General features: G+C 35.7%; 2 protein-coding genes across 2 annotated transcripts in view; one reads left to right on the top strand and one right to left on the bottom strand.

The window, feature by feature from the left end:
• Positions 1 to 1,772: 1,772 nt before the first annotated feature.
• Positions 1,773 to 19,701, top strand: LOC136030221 (protein deadpan-like). Its single transcript, XM_065709036.1, has 3 exons — positions 1,773 to 2,099; positions 7,403 to 7,498; positions 18,817 to 19,701. The coding sequence occupies exons 1-3, from the start codon at positions 1,992 to 1,994 to the stop codon at positions 19,591 to 19,593; spliced, it is 981 nt and encodes a 326-aa protein (XP_065565108.1). The 5' UTR covers positions 1,773 to 1,991; the 3' UTR covers positions 19,594 to 19,701.
• Positions 19,702 to 20,846: 1,145 nt separating this feature from the next.
• LOC136030220 (cell growth-regulating nucleolar protein-like) overlaps positions 20,847 to 21,908 on the bottom strand; it is a 56,533-nt gene continuing 55,471 nt past the window's right edge. The window contains exon 6 of the mRNA XM_065709034.1: positions 20,847 to 21,150. Within this exon, the coding sequence (XP_065565106.1) occupies positions 20,867 to 21,150 (284 nt within the window). The 3' untranslated portion in view covers positions 20,847 to 20,866. The remainder of the gene's footprint in view (positions 21,151 to 21,908) is intronic.

The following is a 21,908-nucleotide window of genomic DNA, read 5'->3' as shown; positions in this document are numbered from 1 at the left end:
ACCTGAAGTTCCGTATTAGCTACATGTGAGCTTAAACACTTTCCCAAATTATGCCCTCATCATTTGAATTTTGGTTATCCACATCTATGTGCTAGAATTTGATACTTATAATCTAGTACTGCACTTAGCAGCCTTTTTTTGTCTTTAACTCCCAAAAAAGGACAAAAGGAATTAATTCATTGTACGACCAGAGCCCCCCTTTTATAAAAACAAACGGACTCTGTTTATCTATTTTATCAGCTGAGCCCAATTACATCATTACTTACGTATTGATGCTTGTTAATTCTTTTTTTTTGTAGGTACTTGTGCACGTTTGATTAATTGATGAATTTGTGCATAAATATTTGATTTTTATAATGGACTTTAAACCCTTTGTTTATGGGATCGCAACCCCTCCCACTGGATATCATTACACTGGTCAATTTTTTTTGAGTGCCCATCAGTTTGATCGGATATGAGTTTAATCCAATAATATGTGAACATTTCCTTATAATTTAACACTGGGTACTTATCTACTATCCCGACCACACTCAAATTCTTGATCTGAATAAAACCGGCGGAGTGCTTTCCACAATTCTCTGTTGTAGTTTCAATAATTTTGTTACTAAAGTATTATTTTTTCATCAAATTTATGTCTATTTCATTGTGAATTTCCTGACTTCACTTCATGAATGTGGTTGGGATAATTGACAAGTACAAAGCAATGTACCCTACTAGGGACGTACTTAGGGAGCAGGGACAGATCTAAGGGCGGCAAGGGGGCAGCCTGTTCCAGGAACTGGTTCGAAGGGGAGCCAGCTTGTAAGCCATTGTTTGATCTGATCAAATACAATTTGAACTTTAATTTTCCAGCTCTGGAACGCAAGAACTTTAGCCTTGAAGATGTATTTAACTATGCCTGCATATTCAGTTCCTTCCAATGAAAGCAGCTTCAGAAAATTAAGGTTGATTAGAAATTATCTTAGAAAAATGCTGGCTAAGCAGCAGCTGATAAATTTGAGTATAATTCACATGGAACATGATATGGCTTCAAAGCTTTCATATGAATACATTATTAAGACATTTGCCTCGAGAAAAGCCCGTAAAATTAAGTTTTAATCTACAGGGATTGATCGTATATAATCTAAATTGTGTGTGTACTATGTCACCAATAAAATGTTGTTTCTTGGAATCTTAGAGTTTTTCTTGGAACTTATTTTACAAATTAGGATTTAACTAAAAAATATATTCATGATAATAAACCAATTAAATAAAAATACAATAAATATATACCTCAGAGAAGTGGAATAACCATAATCTGATATCTAGATGGGTTTTTATGACCGGGGAAACCAAATACCATTCTTGCCTGGGGCGCTGACAGGTCCAGATCCGTCCCTGACAGGAAGTGGTGCTGTAGTCCCACCCAGTCTGCTTGAATTTGTGCTCACTTCTTATTCAAATTATTAAATAAGATATGTTTTTAATTTATTCGCACCCCTAACATTTCTTTTGTTGTCCCCCCTGAAAAATTCCCAATTATGTGCCTAAGTATCTGTCCTTTTTCTTATGATGCTAAGTTATCAAGTTTATTTTTATTACATAGGTATGTACACGTAAAATTTTACAATCTTTTAATCCTTATGACAAATTGATTATTTATACCTTTGTATTTGTTTCTACGCACCGGGTTTCTCATTCTTAATAACCATTGACATTAAGCTTGGCACGCAGCCACTCGAGTCTGTGAGAAGAAGCTACCTTTCAAATATTTTTTCCCACCACGAGCCCAGCAAACCGCTGGCCTCGAGTCGAGCAGAAGTGGCAGCAAATTCCCAGGCTGCTCGTTGTATGACAGCCGGTGTTCTCACATTATCAATTCACACGCTAGGAACAAGACACCGTGCCGCTACTTGGGGGGTAGTGGACCGGGGCGTGTCTTTGGTGAGAGTTTCGGTTCTTTGGGTTTGGTGCTATTCGATGAAACAGTTGAATTCCAAAACTGTTGTTGGATGGATCTAGAAAAGTCAATGAGTCTAAGTGAAGAGGAAGTGGATATCGAAAGTGACAATCCGAAGCAGGATGAATGCAATACCCTGTCTAAAGCTCAACAAAGAAAGGTAGGCAAGTACCCAAATGTTTGATATTACCCCTTCTAATTTGAGAGAAAAAAATTACTGAAAACAATAAGCCTAATGGTTTGTATGGCCTCCTCCAAACTGTAGTTACAAACGCTTAACTATAGATTCTCCATTAGAAGAAAGAAAAAAACAAGCAAAAAATTTCCACTTAAGAACCTGTTTTATACAATAATACTGCTCTGTTATTTTTCCCTACTAAAAAAAAGTTTAAAAAAAAATTTAAAAGAAGGCGAAATAGAGTGGCTTTTGTCAACACGGGAAATCGTTGGGTAGGACGAGTGGAACTTTTTGGAATGGGCCTCAAGCCGAAACTAGGGTCCGAGAAGCCCACTCCTCTATACTAGTGAGGCTTGAAAGAGTCTATGAGCACATATTCTCAGATGGGAGCAGTATGGACTTTGAATACAATCGAAAATGTTCATTCACTAAGCACAAACATTTTCTAAGTTAATGCTTGAGAAATAAGGGTTCTAGAGGGGGGGGGGGTACAAATGAAGATAGCATCTAATATAGCCTATATCTTTTGATGCCCAAATTTAGATTGCAGGTCCATTTCTTAAAGCTTGATTTCACGGAGCACAAGATGTTTCTAACATGCTTTGACCCAAAGTAAAACAAAAAGCTAGAAGCTATTCCTACTACCAAAACATACTTACACAGGCTCCACTCCGAAGGGGGCCTGAAATGGAACTCAGGGATCAAAGATTCAAGGGGTCAAAGGGGGTCAAATAATGTATTATTCAATATTTAGGGGTAGGGTAAATTTTCCATTTTTCTATTTTTTTCAATAAAAATAACTAAAGGAAGGTAGGCACTTGTGTCTTACAGCCACCCCACTCAAGTTCTGTTATAAATTGAAGTTTGGTTAGTATTAATGAAATAAAACAAACTATGATTAAAATTTAATACTTTATCAACAAAATTATGAAAATTGGAACAAAGAATTATGGAAGAGTCCGCATTATATTAAATACGTAATATATACCAACCTAACTTAACCAAAATACCAACTAAATATTGAATTAAAATATAGCTACCATTTAGTTTCCCACCGAACCGAAGCTAATATTGTAGTTCCCTAACCTAACTTAGCCTGGCAGTTCAATTTCAAACAAACTTCAATTTTCAACAGAAATTGAGTGGGGTGGCTATAAGACACAAGTGCCAAAATATATTTTCTTTTATTGAAAATACCCCAAAAACATATTTTCCAAAATTTGGTGGGGGGGGGGGTGGCAAGGGCCAACTGATTCCACCGCAAGGGCCCAAACAAGGCCATGGTTAAAGAAACCCAATCACCTGTTATTAGTTACTCATCACACTATAGTCATCTTTACTGACTATGAAATTGACTGGGCAAGTTTTCTAGATAGGTTTTAATCCCCATGAAAATAGTATTCCTGGACCTTCTCAAATGGAACGTAAATCCATGTCTGATTTCTCTCATGCCAAATATTATGAAGCGTTGAAACATGAAGTGCCTATCCAGCCAACATCTTTTGCAGTAAAAGAGGCCCTAGTTCGGGGTCTAAAATTCAGCCTGGTTACAGATTAAGCCAATTTATTAAAGGGCATGGTAGATTTTTTATTAACCACTTTTCCCCAACTCACTGACTTTTATTTTGTACATTCGTCAATTGTATTCTTGTCACATAAATTCGTTAAATTTCAGTCATTTTTTTACCACTTCCAAATATCCAATTGATTCAAAATTTTGTCAGTATATGCACTTCCAGCGACAGTGCAATAATGCGGCATAAAAAATTCTCCTCTTGCGTACTCCCTCTTATATAAATGAAACAAAATAAACAAAACAAAAAGTATAATCAAACACAAGGATATCATGCAAGACTTGATAACTTATAGCGGTAAGAACACTTGCCTGTAATGACGGTCAAGACCATATCCAAGAGGTTGGGTTAGGGGGTTTGACCCCCCAACCCGAAATGTTTGTCTGACTCGTAAAAACCTAGAAAAAATGGATATAAACAAATTTTTTGTGAGGTTTTTTGATGTTTTTGTGTGTAAACCTCCCCCACCCCCGAAAAAAATGCTTGTTTAAAACACGCCCCGAAAAAAAATGTTGGATACGGCCCAAAATCCGGGATACGGATAGGTCGGTCTTAGATAAGAAAAATTTGTATCTTAGAGAAGACTAAAGGCTATTTAGTATTTGAGAAGAGAAAAAGTCAAAAATATAAATAATAATAAGAAAAAATTAAATTTATTTCCGAAGTGGACTAAAATGTAGACATTTTTTCTGTCTCGAGAATCTATGAACATAAGTGAAAACGAGAGCCGCAAAACGGATTGGGCTTCAAATAGAATTGGGAAATCTGCCCCTTGTTCATGTTGTGTGGTATGACTGATACTTCAATTATTTTTTCTTTGATTTTTCTGTGAATTGCCGGAATGTGTGGAAATAGAGTGCGGGTGGTGTGAATATGGAGTACACCTACTTTTTGATTCATTTCATATAATTAAGGAGAAGAGAGTTAGCATCATAGCGAATTTATTTTTCATGAACTATAAGGCTTAAGTAGTCTTTTTTGTGTTGTTTCAGTTTAATAGTATTTTTCTGGGCCTTTTGTTTATTTTCCTATTAGTTTACTTTTTGTTTAGGTGAGTTTTATATATTGCTTTCCTTTCTGGCCCTGTTGGAAATATCTGTTATTGGTTTAATTACAAAATAGATTATCTAATCTTCTAACTATCTCCTTTCGTACTTCTATATGAAAATGTCACGATTTTCATCTGTGTAAGAAAACAATATTAACTTGAATAGCTTTAATTTCCCTTGATTCCAATCTTCAGTTTGAAGCTTTTCAGATTATAAGGAAACTTAGAATAGGAAGGGAGAAAAAGTATTCGGTCATGGCTTCCCTTTAGATATCGTGGTTATTGCAGTATTGCATCTCTACATAATTTTAATACAATTCTAGTTTTGCATTCTAGTATTGCATTCTAGCTCTACCCCTCTACCTACTAGTATTTGCATTCTAGTAATTCTAGTATTGCAGTATTGCATCTCTACATAATTTTAATACAATTCTAGTTTTGCATTCTAGTATTGCATTCTAGCTCTACCCCTCTACCTACTAGTATTTGCATTCTAGTAATTCTAGTATTGCAGTATTGCATCTCTACATAATTTTAATACAATTCTAGTTTTTTCTGTTTTTAGCAAGATAAGTTCAGTACATCCAAGAAGGAGAAATAATGGTCATGGATGAATTGATACCATGTTCAGCGGCATTTATTATGTTGCTTCTTTAGTCGCAAGGATTAGATAGGGTGTCTTGACAGGGTAACATTAGGTTTGGTTATTTCGCATATTAGGCAACGGTTGCAAATTCTTATTGGAACTGGTGTCAAACCAGTCATTAAATAGGGTAACTGTTTTAATCTAAAGTTACTAAGCAACAATATTGTCATCCAAATTTATTTAACAGATGTGGTACATAGATCGACAAGCAAAGACAAAAAACTTTCTAATGTAACGCATACACATAATTTCACATCTAATTAGCCAATATGTGAAATTCGTTTTACTTTGGATCTTATTAGACAGTATAGATATAACAACCAGGGGCGTCATTTGAGGGGGGAAGGGGTAGAGGCAGTTGCCCGCCTTAGTAATGCGGAGAAAAAAATATTATGTATCCCATTTCCCTTGACTATCCGGATATGGACCCCTCTTGCCTCCTCAATAAAAATGCTGGAGTTGCCCCTGATAACAACCAAAATCTGGTCGTGAGGAGGGATTTCGGATGACTTTTGCACTGAAACTCCCAAAAAGGAAATTCTTAAGCCTAAACATCCAAAATTTTTTGGGGGGGAGGGGCACGTGAGCTTCTTGGCAATGCAATCAACCCCCAAAACCCTAAAATTACCTATCTTAATTTGCTGGGAGTCTATCTTCCTTATCTATGAGATCAATGGAAAAATTGTGTGAGCCTCCAGTGTTCATGCCAATTCACAGAAGACGTGATCTAATTCAATACATTCAGGATATTACGAAAAGATTATCTGAAATACTTGAACCCGATTTCACTTAGCCGTCGTGTTTTTTGTTTTTCCTTTGTTTCTTTATTTTTTTTTTCTTTTTTTTTATTCTTATGAAGACGAAACTCTTACTTGGTGGATTATCCAGTAGATAAGCTTGCTTGGGTGTTATATTTAACAGTCTATATTATTGTTACCGGCCTCAAAGGCAGAGGTAGGAATATCTACAAAGGACTTCAAAAGATGACGTTTGTGGAAGATTCTGTCCTGATGCACCTACCTTGTTTGAGGAAATTTTGGGGCAAAACTCACCGACAAAAGATGATTTAACTATCAGCAAGTCACATTTATGAGTTTGTTTTATTTTCAAGCTTCAAGCAACCTGTTCATCTGATGCTCATACTGGATCAAAATTGGTTGGAGTTTCTAAAAGGGAACTCTGAAAACTGCTAAGCTACTCATTTCACAATTATTTTACTGTGAGGCCGGAAGTTTTCATAAGAGGGAATGCAAACAATTTAGGGAGCAAATGCCTCCTGCCACCTCCAAATGAAGCTACCGGGGCAGGTTACTTGGCTACTTGAAGATGACCTACTTGTAGATGAATTTTCAACTTCAAGCCATGGCTGGATGAGTGAGAAAAACCAATCTGTTTTGATGCGATGCTATATTACCTGAAGGTTGATTTATCTAGGAGAAGCTTTTTTTCAGTAATTTTTTGTCGTTTTAGTTTAATGAATGGTATCAGCCCTTGGAATGAAGTTGTTATTACCGCCAATTTTGACTAAGAAACTCATTTTTTAGTTCAATTCTTTATTATGAAGAAGGTGAGCTGTTTCACATTTCCTACTCTAAAATTTCCTATTCTATCAACACTCGGCAAAAACTTTTAGGGAATTGGGAGACTAGTGTGTAACTAAAAAGCTATTTTAAGTGGGGTGAATTTTTTGCAGGAGGAAGGGCTTGACGTTTTAAAAGACGTACATTTTTAGTGCAAAATTTTTTAACGAGTTTTGAAGAATTTACTGAGGACATATCCTTGATGAAGGAATTTAAACTTATTCTCCTATAGAAGATAGTTGGAATTCTCTAATTAAAATTATATTTTATGCAAGTATATATAATTGAATATGATATAAACTATGAATGCATATATCTTTAGTTGTCTCAGGATTTAAAAATATTGTTATTCTTGTTTCCCTTTCGTTGGTTTAGACGAGTCAAAGAACCTCATATGTTGGACATTAGTAGAATTTAATTATAGTTTTTTGTTTTAGAGCAACAAGCCGATTATGGAAAAGAGGAGGCGAGCCAGAATAAATCAGTGCCTTAATGAATTGAAATCTCTTATTCTGGAAGCACTGAAAAAAGATGTAAGTATAACTGCACTAGCGTATAAGTAAGAATCCTTTTTGAATATTCTATTGAAAACTAAACTAGAAGCAAATGCATAAAAAGGAACAAAACAATCACAGCGTCTTACCTTTTGTGACGACTGGAGAAAAAACATTTTGACCCTACCCCCGCCACCTGCAGAAAAATTGGAATTCCCACTATCCCTTTCCCTATGAAACAAAAAAAAACTTTCCGAAAGCTCAACTCGATTCCCTGGCCGTGCGACAAAGCAGGGTAGACTTACCAAAATACGCAGAAATTTCATCACCATATCAATATAACCGACTTAGTGTATAATGAGAAACACTAGCTTGGCTTCAGAATTCAGGTACTCGTTTTATAATGTCACGATTGTTTTTAGAATTAGTTAAAACCTTCCAGATCAGAAGAAATAGAAACCTACAATAACTCAAACTCAAAACAACCAGAGATTGCTGTTAAAGAATAAATGAAACCCACAACGAACAGAAATTAAATAAATAATCATAGCAAAAAAACATACAACAGGTACAAATATAAATGAATAAATAAATCTCAAAACGAGTAAAGCTTAAGTTGAACATCCAAATCAAGCTTAAAACGAACAAAAATATTTTGCTATTGTGGCGTAAATGAAACCGAAAACGAACCGAAATTAAATAAACAATCATAGCAAACAACAAACAATAGTTACTAATATACATAGGTAAATAAAGCTTAAAACGATTGAAACTTAAATATGCAAATCCAGCTTGAAACGAACAAAAATCTCTACAAAGGAACGTTCGGGTTTTGCCTCCTTCTTTCACTGTAAAAGTCTAAAATCTACTGCGTCATAGGCACTTTACTGAAAACTATATGTGTCTTGAACAGTCTTGAAAAATACAAATAAAATCAAACTGAATATTTGATATATAATGCTATTAATTTTTGAAAAATAATCAGGTCAAGATTTTATTTCACTGTAATTTTATTTTTATTTTCAGTGCAGCAATAACTGAAAAAGACAATATTGTAATACAATTCTTTTTCAGTGAAGCACCGATGACGTAGTAGCCTTTAGACTTTTACAGTTAGGGAAGGGGGCAGTATCCTAACTCTTGTTTGTAGTGAAACTATAATAAGTACAAAAGAAAATATTTAAATACCATTCAAGACTGTTCAAGACACATATAGTTTTCAGTAAAGTACCAATGACACAGTATGTTTTAAACTTTACAGTAAAAGAAGGAGGCAAAACTTAAGCTCTTCTTTGTACAGATTTTTGTTCGTTTCAAGCTGGATTTGCATATTCAATTTAAGTTTCAATCGTTTTAGGCTTTGTTTACTCATTTTTATTAGTAACTATTGTTTGTATGATTGCTATAATTGTTCATTTAATTTCTGCTGGTTTTGGGTTTCATTTACGCCTCAATAGCAAAACATTCTTGTTTGTTTTAAGCTTGATGTGCATATTCAATTTAGGCTTTACTCGTTTTGAGAATTATTTATTCATTTATATTAGTACCTGATGTATGTTTTTTTTTGCTATGATTATTTATTTAATTTCTGTTCGTTGTGGGTTTCATTTATTCTTTAGTAGTAATCTCTGGTTGTTTTGAGTTTGAGTCATTGTAGGTTTCTATTTCTTCTGATCTTAAGTTTAATGTGGCCTTTACTTTTATTTAGAAAACTTCTTTTCAGAAAGTTTTTTTTTTAAATTAATTTCTGTTCATTTTGATTGCCAAAGTTTCAAGTTTTTCAAAATTTCCTATTTCAAAATATTTTTTATTCCAAAATAAATTAACAGTTTTGGTAAGGACTAATAAATTAAACTGAATATTGGATACATAATGATATAAATTGCTGAAAGCTCACCAGCTCATGATTTTGTTTCGCCCAGTCCCGATTTAAAGCTTTGATATTTCTAGGCCCAAGTGTTTTTGCCGCTCCGTTTTTAAAAGATTTTCGGGGAAATCCCCAAAACTTCGGGAATATTAAGAGCCACAGGGCCTAGCTGGCCTATTTCTAAATCCTGGTCTGGTTTCACTGCAATTTTCATTTTATTTTGAATGTAGTAAAGCGCCAAATACGCATTAGGCCTTATACTTTTAACGTTAGAGAATTTTTTTTTTTGACTTCCGAACTATTTTTAACAAAACTGGAATCTCAAAATTTTTATCGGATGCATTTGGGGAAAAAGAGGCATGGAAGAGGGGACTAGTTGTCGTCCATTCTTTTTTGACTCTCGAAAACTAGACTAGAATTTTTAATTTCCAATCAAATGAGCCCTCTCTGAAGTTTGTCCAAGCAACCCTTCCATAAGAACCATATACGCCTCCAAGGCATAGCTTACAACGCCTGCACCCGGGCCCTTGGGGATGTGTCGACACCGGAGTTTTTAGTATATGATCTTTGAATAATTTTCAACAAAATGGCTATCTACAAATTTTTATCGGATGTATTTGGGAAAAAAGGGCGTTGGGGGTTAGTTGGTCTCTGATCACTTTTGACTGTTAAAAAGTGCACTAGAACTTCCGATTTTCAATCAAATTAGCCCTCTCCTAAGTTTATGTTATGACCCCTTCCATATGAAGTGCCTCTGGAAAAAATAATAATAATGAAGTATTGGAGCCGTAGGGCCTTTCCATTGCGCAAAACATACTTCTAATGTAATACTTCGTAGAAACTTTTTTTTCGCGGGCTGGTCGACCGGGATTTCTGAGAACGGAGTTAGTAGATTTTGCTTTCAATAATATTCTTTGTACGGTAGACTATCGCTAAAAGTAAAAAAAAAAAAAAAACTAAAAGAAAAAACTCGCCTTTCTTCACACGGAATCAAGAAAGACCCAATTTGAAGAGTCTCGTTGCCCCCGATGTTTACTAATAAAGATAACGCAATGGATGTTTTACACGCATATCACGGATTGAAAGGATGAGAAAGGAATTGAGGCATCTCTTTGCATTTTTAGTTTGATAATTCGCTGTTTGAATACTACCAAAAACAATTGACGCGCGAAGAATTTACTAAGTGTGTATGCCGTGTGTGTACAAAACATTTGGAAAACGAAATACGCGCATCGGTTCGCATTAGATAGTCTGTAAGGGTAGATTAACGCAACTCAGTGTGATGTGATACAGTTTCGCATTTTGGAGGTTAATGAATTAGTAATTTGGTGGTCAAGTCACGTAGACTTTGAATTTGGATACTTTTTTTCATACTATAGCTATATCATCCGTAGGATAAATTTCCTAAGGATTTTGAAATTTCTACATATGTAAAACATATTCATTTTGAGTTTGCCTATACAAAGCTTTGAGTATAAGAAACTTCGCTTAAATCTTGAAAAAAAAGGGGGGGGCACTACCGATAAGGGACACGATTCTAATGATAATTACAACGTGGGATAAATTATGGCCAATAATTCCAGAGCGGGGGTTTTCAAGTTGAATCAGTGGTCATAAAATATCGGAATACGGCTAATCCAACAACGTTCTAGTGCACTACTTAAGTAGTAAAAAAGACCAGGCCCAACAATGAAGTGTTGATTTATTTATTCTCTACCGCACTGCAACAGTTTCGGCCCAAATAAGGCCAAAATGTTATTGAGCGACAACCTCAGATAGCCAATCCTGTTTAAAGCTGTCGGAAAGCTAATTTTACTCCCTACTAGCTCCAAAAGAAACATTTTCGAGCGGTGGGGCAATTATCCCTGAAAATGTATCCAGTCCATACAAAATGAACGGTTATTATAGATGCTCTATTTAGTAATTTCAACAGCAATGTGATATTTCATTATTGCGCGCCAGCTATTATATAGGATAGGAGCATGGGTCTTTTTATGGGGAGGGAGGGATTGAATCTAAAGCATTAAAAAGTGTATTTAGGCCCAAACTCAAAAAGTTTTGATGGGAGGTCCTTCAGATAGGTATGGAAAGGACTTTAGCGACCCTGGTATAAAAAAAAAGTATTCCAAGAAAGAGGGCTAATAGGGTTGACCATTCCCTTCCTCACAAAGAGAATCAGCTTCAGCATATAGATAAGGAGGCTTAGGTATAAAGGACGACCCCTAAAATTCAGATTACCCTAAATATGGCTTTAAAAATGGTCATAAGTTAAATACAAACTTAATTTCTTTTCAAATGAAAGTAAAAAGCAATAATCTACCAAAATTGAGCACGACAGAAATAACCAAAGAAAACGCGTCCTGGATATTTACCGTCGAAAAACCTGTCCCCTGAAAACTAGCACCGGAAAAAAACTCATCCACAAGCAACATTGACGTCCAGAAAATTTACCCCCCTGAAAACTTGTGCAAAGCTTGTCCTAATGGAAAACCCACCCCTACAGAGCCTACTTCCAGAAAATTTACATGAAAGCATCCCTATATGATACTTTCCCGGACATCCTTATGTAGCCCTACATAAAGGTGTATGAATTAAAAAAAAAAAAAACAGAATAGTGATTCTGCCAATATGAAATTGTTTAGCTATAGCAATTTATTTGGTTTTTGGATGCCACCTCGCTATGGACCAATCGTGACCACTTTTGACCGATTTTTCAATGGTTTACCCCTTTTTTGAAAAAGGACCTCAAAATTTGTGGCTACTTATGAGCAGTGTCATCTCTAGAAACTATTATGGTATTGCTATAAGATCAAGGTCTAAATCAATTTTCTAGCAAGATTCCTGGTATCAAGCTTCTTTTTGACGAATTTTCCAGAGACAAATTTCAGGAGCGAGTTTTCCGGATCTTAGTTTTTTGTTAATATATTAGGGGGTGGCCACCCGCCTCAACCCCTCACTCCTTACGCTAAAATGAGATCGTTAAAGCAAGTGTTGTAAAAAAAAAAAAAAATATCACACTGTCTTATCACACTGGTTCGAGAACGAAAGGACTTGCTCCTTGACATTTGCTTCAAATATTAAAGAATTTTTAGTTCAATTATTTTTAAAGGATTTCGCTAATAAAAAGCTTGCAGTGACCAGTGATCAACTGGCTATATTGGTTTGAATGGGGTAGTTTAGACATCATGAATTTGACAGGAGAGCAAAAAAACTGAATAAGGTATTTGAGTTTTCTTCTCTCATTGGCAAACAGTTCTTTGAACAAAAGACTTTCTTGTTCAAAGTACTGTTAAAGGACTATTCTTGTTCAAAGAAGTCTTCGGGTGGCTGAGCACCTGGGGTTATTTAAAAATAAATTGAAAAGATGTTTTCTAGGCCAAGGTTCATAGTTCTTTTATTTATTTATTTTTTCTCTCTTTTCTGTTTATTATTATGAGATTGGTTATTATATTATTATTGATGAGTTGATGAGAGATTAGTTGTTATTAGCTATTGTTTTTTTGTTTTATTGTGTTGTTTTTAGTTTTGTTGTTGTTGTTTCCTTTGTAGTGAATTATTAGTTAGAAAATGAGTTTTATGTTCCCGTCCAGTCGCAAGTGCTTTTTTGTATCTTTCTTTGGGCGGATACTTGCATATTAGTTAAATTTATTTGATTTATAAATAAAGTGAACTGAACTAAACTGTTAACTTAGGACCTTTCTTGAAGAAAGGTCCTAAATTATCTAACCCTCAAGTTAAGACAAATACATTTCTATGCTAAAAGCTCAGAATTCTCTTTTTTTCTATATTTAAGAAAGGGAGATTTAACATATTTAAAAAATAAACTTGTAATTACAGCATCTTGATATCACAATAAGATACAGAGACACGGAATAAACCAACCTATTAGGTTAATTTATATTTGCTTTTTGTTTGTGATGAAAAACTTATTCTCAGACTTAGTCATTAGTAAGGTCAGTTTAAAAGACGTGATGATCGCTATTAATGCTAAGAAGGAAAAACAGAGGCGGTAGCTAACAAGATATTGCGACATTATGAAACAAAAGCTTGAGGAATGATATCACTGTATGCTTAAAAAAACAATGATGATATAGAGAAGACCTGCTTGAGATTTTTTATTTCCTGAACACGGATTTAAATTATTCAGGTCAAATTTGGCGTTGCGCAAGTTTTGTCAAATAGAATTGTTTCCTGTTTTTGATGCACAAACGAGTGATCTTGTTTAAGATGCATAAGTGGTTGGGTCCCAACCTCTTTATAGGATTTGCCTAGAATTTCGGAAAAATTGAAATTTATCTCAGGATTATTTTTCAGAAGTATAGAACAGGCAGAGACGAATCTTCTTACTTTTTACTTGCCGTTTCCGAAGTATTGCAGATATGATATTTTGATATTCTTAGTACACACAGAGCCTTTCGATTTACCTCTCCCCCTATCTTCTGATCAATATTAGAGGTCTGTATGGCCTTCCGACACTCCCTAGAAATTTCAACTCGATCCTCCAAAATGCTGTTAGCTTCTCTACATTCAAATGTCTTAAAGATAAAAAAAAAGTGCTTTTTTCCAAATGGCTACCCGGGGTCAATTACACCCCCTTGCTCCTTAGTTACGACACTGACAACATGATCCATTGAACTATTGTAGCATTTTCTTAAAGTATACGTTAAAATATTATCGAAGCACAGCAGGGTCGTATTCAGGATTTTTTTAGGGAAAAAAAATTGAGCTTTAAAAAACTTTAAAGACGCATGTTCATATTCATTTTTCTCACGTTTGACAAGCGTTTCAGGGGGGGGGGGTCAAAACCCCCCTGGATAGGGCCTTGTAGCACAAGACTTTTAACCTGATCGGAGAGCTACTGTGTTGACGACCGAGATCTTTAGAGACGGATTGGCTGTACACATTCACGCGTGAGAAGTTATTTTTAAGTGACATTCTTTACCCTTTCCTCCCTTCAGGAAATCAACTTGCAAGCATTTTCTGCTAAGTGATTAAAAATTCCAGAAACGGGTATAGAGCCCAAATTAGGACCCAGGAGGGTATCATCAAGCTCTTAACTCCTCTCATTCCCTACTTTTAAGGCTTGAAAGATTCTCTAAAAACAGATTATTAATTTTAAAAAAGGGAAGAAAATCCAATTTGGCGTGGAATCCGATTCATACCCTTGCGTCCACCTTACTAAGGCTTAGGGTCCAAGAGAAGGAAACTAAGGCAAACAATACATTTTTCTTCAAATTTTCTAGGAGAAGGAGGAGGTCTTAAAAAAACATCCAAGGTAAGCTAGGAATCTGAACACACCCTTTCTGCGCCTTAATTTGGGCTCTAGTCATTAGAGTACTGCTCAAAACTTTTACCAACGTGTAAAGTTTCTTCTTTAACTGTGAGTAACAACGCAAAGAAAGAGCTAAATGTTCAAAAGCATCCTCAGGTTTGCTCCTTCATTTTACAACATCCCCTCCTTCCAGAAACTCTAGATAGCATTCTATGGAATAAATAGACTTAGGCTATTGGTTTATTGGGTTTGGTCACTGGCGTATGCAGGGGGGCCAGGGGACCCAGCCCACCAAGATTTCTTTTGGCGTCCTCATTCCTCGTTTTTTTCTGTTTTTCACTCTGTTTGTAAAATAGATTTTTTAATTTGGTCCATTATTGGTGCCTTTGTCACATTGGGCACCCCAAAGATTTTTGCTTATTGGTGCCCTTGTCACACTGGACCCCCCAAGATTTTCCTCTAAACCCGCCCCTGGGTTTGGTCCACATTGGTTCGCAACTATCCAACCCGTGACAGGGAAGTGTCTGAACCACTCATCCCCCCCCCCCTGAGTGCAAGAATGATAATCCGGTTAGAAATAACGAGCCTAATCTTCCCCATGTGAAAGTGTTTATTGTGAACCCATGTCTGCAATTTATCAAGTGTTTTTTCTTGATGAGGAAAAGGAAGGAAGGAGAAAAGAGCGGATATACACAGTATGAGCTCGTTTTCTGGATCCGTCCCGCAATTTAACGGAGAGAAACCAATTTTGACAAGTTGCAAACAGAACCGAATTCCCATGTGCTAACAAGGTAGATCCTCTTCAAATATCCGACTCACAAAACCCTGAGAAAGGAAGCTTGGGTAATTGCTTCTCATCCCAATGAAAAGAGAGTTGGCTAATAGATTCACTTGCATTATAATGCACAATTCAGAAGCGTGGAGTTTTGCATGATAACACACAGCGTGGGAAACCGACTCGAATAGGATTTTGAACACGTCATGGGCAGGGCACAATCAAATTACTAAATACACCTTCAAATAGCTTGAGATCAATGAATTGAAAATGGCGAGAAAGGGTTGCCAGTGTGTGAAAATTTCTAAATTATTAGCTTCTACCGTCACAGTTTAACAGCAAAGCCAATTTGTGTACAAAACAATTGACGAAGCATCAATTTAATTGAAACACTTGAACTTCCTCGTAGAAGTTTTAGATCCGCAAATTCTGGTCCTGAGAAAATATGATAATTGCTGCTATGCCTCAATAGCAAAACTTAAAAGGCATAAATCACTGCACCGTTCAAATAGATAATAGCCTTAATCTTATTTGTAGTTTACTCGACAAACAGGGCAATCTAGAAAGGAGGAACCCCCCAACATTGTGCCGTATAAATTGAATAAAATATACTGGTCTTAAATTGGATTTTAACGAACCAGCCTAACTTATATCCAACAATACAATCTAAGAAGTTTGAATACGAAATCTACAGAAATCCGGGAAAATCAGGATTCCCGAAATGCCTGGCCCCCGAGGCCACTTGTATATGTCCTTGATTATACGTTTTTCAATTGGAACACTAAGAGATACGAAAATATTAGCTACATCAATCGGTTCTGCTTACCAGCTTTGGCCACATTTAATGTAATTAAATAAATAAATAAAAATAAGTTTTTTCAACTGAAAATAAGGAGTGACATAAATACTTAAAGAAATTACTCTATGAATAACAAAATTACCCCCCTCCTCAATACCGTGCTCTTTTCGCAAAAGTTTTTAGTACTTTTAAAAAGATTTCTATTCTAATCAAACGGTCCTTGTGTTTCAGGAGTCGTTCTTAAGAAAATTGGGACAAACAGTCGAACTTTAGCGTAAAGAGCAAAGTGTTGAGGAGGGGGGGGGAAACCATCTACGAAATTATTCGTATACGGAATAATTTCTATTCGTTTTGAGTTTTGATGTTGCTCCTTGCTTTCAGCTGAAAAGATTTGTTTTTTTTATTTAGTTTCTGATTGTTTTTCAAGTAATACCGGTAAACCCGGCTTAAACCATCTACGAAATTATTCGTATACGGAATAATTTCTATTCGTTTTGAGTTTTGATGTTGCTCCTTGCTTTCAGCTGAAAAGATTTGTTTTTTTTTTTATTTAGTTTCTGATTGTTTTCAAGTAATACCGGTAAACCTGGCTCAACCCCCATGAAAAATTCCCTCGTTTAACGGGGAACTCCTCCGTGGAAAGTTCCTTCCGCGTAAAATACACCCCCACTAGTAAAACTCCCTCAACAATTCCATCCTCGCTGAAAATTCACCCCCCCACCTCCGAATATTTTCTTGCGGACGATTCTCTTTAGCATACTTTCATTTGAAAAGACTAACTTCTAATCGTTTTTCCGATCACTCCAAAAATCTCCCTTCCTTGGATTTTATACTGGAAAGCCAAGTCCGCTGAAGATTTCCCCCAAAAAATTTCCATGAAACATCTCCATATGCAAGATTGAGTTGGCAAAGAGAAAATAAGACAAATAAAATGATTTCCGTATAGGAATTCTGTCAAATCCCCCCCCCCCCCCAATGTAAATTTTCCCAAGTGTTCACCACTGGAAATTTCCCTCCCCATGGAAACCCACCCCAAGCGCAAAATCCTCCCTTAATAGTCTGTATGCTTCCCAATAGCAAATACAATACACAAACAATGGGTAAATTTCATGACCTACAGGCCTTTCTCCATGGGTTTTGGGGGTCATGTTACCCCTAAAGCCATAGTTATTGGATCTTTCAACTATGCTGAGCAAAATCGTTTTCTCAAAATTTTGTTTGAAAATTCCCTCTTTTCATGGGGAACTGCTCTGTGGAAAGTTCCTCCCGCGTAAAATACATCCCACTAGTAAAATTCTCCTCGCTTTTAGTTGAAAAGACTTGTTTTTTAATTTAATTTCTGATTGTTTTTCAAGTAATGCCGATAAATCAAGCTCAACCCTCATGAAAAATTTCCTCCCTTCACGGGGAACTCCTCCGTGGAAAGTTAGTCCGTCGTAAAATACCCTCACTAGTAAAATTCTCTGAACAATTCCGTCCTCGCTGAAAATTCCACCCCTATCTCCGAAAATTTTCCTGCGGACGATTCAGCCTGAAAATTTCTCCAGCATACTTTCATTTGAAAAGACTAAATTTTAATCGTTCTTCCGATTACTCCCGAAATCCTCCTTCCATAGAATTTTTTCTGGAAAGCCAAATCCGCTGAAAATTTCCGCCGAAACATCTCCACATGCAAGATTGAGCTGGCAAAGAGAAAAAAGACAAATAAAATGATTTTTATACAGGAATTCTGTCAAATCCCCCCCCTACCCCGGTGTAAAATTTCCCGAATTTTCACCACTGAAAATTTCGCTCTCAATGGAAACCCACTCCAAGCGTGACCTCCCCCTTAATTGTTTATATGCTTCCCAATAGCAAATACTATACGCAAACAATGGACAAATTTCATAACCTACAGGACTTTCCCCACAGGTTTTGGGGGGTCATGTCACCCCTAAAGGCTTAGTTATTGGATCTTTCAACTATGCTGAGCAAAATGGCTCTCTCAAAATTTTGTTTGATGACTTTTGAAAAAAAAAGACATGGAAGGGGGCTGGTTGCCATTCGATCTTTTAAAAAGGGCACAAGAACTTTTAATTCTCGTCACATATATATATATATATATATATATATATATATATATATATATATATATATATATATATATATATATATATATATATATATATATGTATAAGAAAAAAAGCTAGGAAGATGAACTTTGTGAAGATGAAGCCCAAACAGTTTTTAAGTGAATGACAAAATAAGTTAACCAAGCGCCTTTCTTGGTTACTGATGCAAAATTTCCAGGAATTATAGCTCATTTGAAGCACAGGCAGAGGGGAAAGGCTTCGGATCCGTGCCCCACTCCCTGAACTCTAGATGTTCATTCGTTCCTAAGTAATTTCTTCTGTTCAGTTCGCTAATTTTTTAAAGTTATTTTGCAAGGTTGTGTCCCACCCAACAACCAAAACACTGCGCACGTGTTTGGCATGCTGGATCATAAATATGACATGCTTTATTTGAAATAGACGGTCATTTGTTATTGTATTTTGAGCTGCAAAATTTTACAGAATGAGCATAGTTGCTAGACTTTTGCTTCGATTTTATTAATCTGGGCAAACGATTGTTACCAAAATGGTATTAATAAGTGTTTCTCTTTTAGCCTGCTCGGCACTCCAAGTTAGAAAAAGCAGACATTTTGGAAATGACAGTAAAGCACTTACAGACTCTGCAGCGTCAGCAGTTAACTACGGCAGCTCTAGCGGACCCAAATGTATTAACAAAATTTAAAACAGGATTCACTGAATGTGCAGCTGAAGTAAGTCGCATAATGAGTAGAATGGAAGGATTCGATAGCAATCTCCGTCAAAGGCTTATGAACCATTTATCGGGCTGCATGGTAGGATTTGAGCAAGTCCAGCCAGCACCCATATTACCCCTCCATAGCTATCCTTTTTCAAATCTAAACGATTTTAATAACAATGCTACAAGGTTTCTGCAGAGTTTGAACTTGATCCCAAGTCGATTACCTACTGGAGAGACAGCGTTTTTGCTGGCTAATATGGATAACCCGTCAATTAGTAACCTAGCTGGCAGCTCATCTACAATTTCCGGTTCTTTAATAAACGAAAAAAATGACATATTTAGTACAAACCGTTCTAAAGAATATAATTACAACCTACAATACCCGAGTGAAGTTACAATTGAAATACCTGAATCCGCGTTCCAGGAACGTATATCGAGGTCTCTTAAAATGTCAATGAATCAAGAAAGGTCATACCCTTACAAAAGGGAGCTTGATGAACAGGGCGAATGCAGGGCTACTAAACAAGCAAAGCTCTCTGTGAAATTTTCACATTACGACGATTCTAGCACCTTAAGTACTGTCAAAAATCAAAATACATCACAAGAAAGTGAAAACATGTGGAGACCGTGGTAGTTCACGTAATCTTATTGGATTTAGTCGTTGATACCTTTTTTGTCTATTTAACCGTTAATTTTCTGTTTAAGTTCGTTTTGAGTCACAAATATATATATTATATCGGAATTTTGTCTTCGAATATATATCCAACTGGCAGGCCAATTGTTATGCTAAACCCGAACATTAAAAGGAAATTTATTTTACAACGATATAAACCCAAAATACAATTTCTACCTTCACAGATGCTCTATTTAATACTAATAACTACCAGCTCAAAGCGTAAAACAAAATACTTTCAAGCAACTTCTCAAATGGTGACAACCTGACACCTACGGCTGACACCCTCTTCTTCTATTGCAACCTCTTTATTATCCGCCCTTTCTAACTCTTCTCGGCATTACCCCTTAATAATAATAAAAAGCATCTCAAGACCAGATTTATTAGACTGTGAATATATAATCTCATTCTGGTTTCTGGTGTTGATATTTGAGCTGATTCCTAAAAGTTTCATTTACATAGCTCAACTTCTTTAGATCATTAAAAGCGCAATTGTTTACAACAGTTTACTATATTGTTCTTATTTCTTTCCATTTTCGGAATGATTATCTAGATATAGCGAGTTAAGCAAAAATTTTATTATTTAATGAAATATCAGCCTTATATAGGGTAAACAATCACTTTCCATTCCAAATTTCCTTAATGTTTCAAAGAAAGCAGTTGAATTATGTAAATAAAACTCAGGAATCAACTTCTGAAACTTTTATTTGCCTAGAGCAAGTTCATTGTTCTTAAATATTAAGAACAATGGGAATTTAGTGGATGCATGTGTTCGTTCATGCACGATTCAATAGCTAGCTACTGCAGAGACTTATATGGCATTGCTGTCTATTGTAAATATTACAGCCAATGATGCAGCACAGGTAGGACTAAATATAAGGCAGGATTAGTTCAACTAACCATTTGAAGACAAAGGGTAAAAAACTAAGTTAACTTAAGCTAATAATTAAGTGGAGCGACCATTTTTTCGACTAAGCTTAATCATTTACAATCCTTAAATAAAGAGGAAAAATTATTGAGCCAGAAAAAGAAATTATTTTGGTCAATATTATTGACGCTTTAATTCATAGAAAATGGCAATAATTGGAAATGTAGGGTGAAAAAAAAATCGTCTCTCCTTGAGCAGGTAGATCAGCCATTCAGAAGTAGAATCAATAAACTCCGCTAGGTGAGCAGAAAATCGTCTACGAATGCGTTAAACAATAACACCAGCCTTAAAGTTCTAAATTTATTTTCATAATAACGTAATATTATCTTTATTAATTTTAAACTGCGACGCTTTGCTAATTTTTTTCAGGCCTTTTGCCCACAGAGCTTCAACATCACCAATTTCACCATTTATACATGCATATTCAGCTATAAGCTTTTTCTTCAATTTCTTCAAAGATAGCTGCTTGTCTTCACGTGACTGGAGAATCGATAAGGCAAATTCTGGCCATTTGAATTTCCTTTTTATGATTGTATTTTCGGCAACCTCTTCATTAATACCATTAGTATTAGGTTCTATATCAGGATATTCTAAAAAGAAAACGAAAATCAATGTAAATTTTAGATTTTGTCTATACGTTTTTTTTTGCTACATTTTGCTTAGTAGACAGAGATTTCAACATTTTTTCGTATTGGCTAGTGTCGAATTTTTCTTTTATTTCAGAACTTCTCAGTACAGTCATTTTTCTCAGTACAGAACTTCTCATAAAAGACACTGATTCAAATTCTTGACAAACTTTCCTAGCTCTCTTTTGACTTAATCTCTTCTTCCTAAGCATGAGAGTAAAAAAGGCGTTAACAAACATTCAGAGTACATAAAAGAAATCGCGGTAACTTGGGCAGACGGGAGAGGCAGACACGAAGCCTAAATGGCAGTGAATGGAGATGCTGTAGACAAAGTTTTCAGAGAAGAATAGCACGATTTTAGGAAGCTTAGAGGATGTGTCACTCTCACCCAAATTCTCTCTGTTATTATAATCACCCAAATTTTCACTCTGAGATTAATAGCCAAGAAGTGCCTGAGTCATCAAATACCTTTATTCCTCAGTTTTATAGATTATGAGCAAGTCTTAGATTCAGGATATAGAAGAGCTTTACCGAAGGTCTTATCCTTGTATGCTATACGAGACAAATACATTAAAATGATTCGTGCTATGTACAATAATTACACTGCTGCGGTAAACTTTTATGGACTTAGATTATGCTGATGATTTAAGCATCCTAGATGAAAGTGTGAGCAAACTGAATGAACTTTCAGAGGTTTAGCAACTTCTTCAGAGGTGCTAGAA

The sequence above is a fragment of the Artemia franciscana genome, chromosome 8 (genome assembly GCF_032884065.1).
Source record: "Artemia franciscana chromosome 8, ASM3288406v1, whole genome shotgun sequence".
Lineage (NCBI taxonomy): Eukaryota > Metazoa > Arthropoda > Branchiopoda > Anostraca > Artemiidae > Artemia > Artemia franciscana.
This window is presented reverse-complemented; position numbering and strand designations above follow the sequence as displayed.

What these genes read in the sequence shown, in the direction of transcription:
- LOC136030221 (XM_065709036.1), top strand. Translation starts at nt 1,992, where the DNA reads ATGGATCTAGAAAAGTCAATGAGTCTAAGTGAAGAGGAAGTGGATATC. An exon ending in CTAAAGCTCAACAAAGAAAG is followed by an intron (nt 2,100 to 7,402) that starts GTAGGCAAGTAC and finishes TTTTTGTTTTAG; the next exon opens with AGCAACAAGCCGATTATGGA. An exon ending in TGGAAGCACTGAAAAAAGAT is followed by an intron (nt 7,499 to 18,816) that starts GTAAGTATAACT and finishes TTTCTCTTTTAG; the next exon opens with CCTGCTCGGCACTCCAAGTT.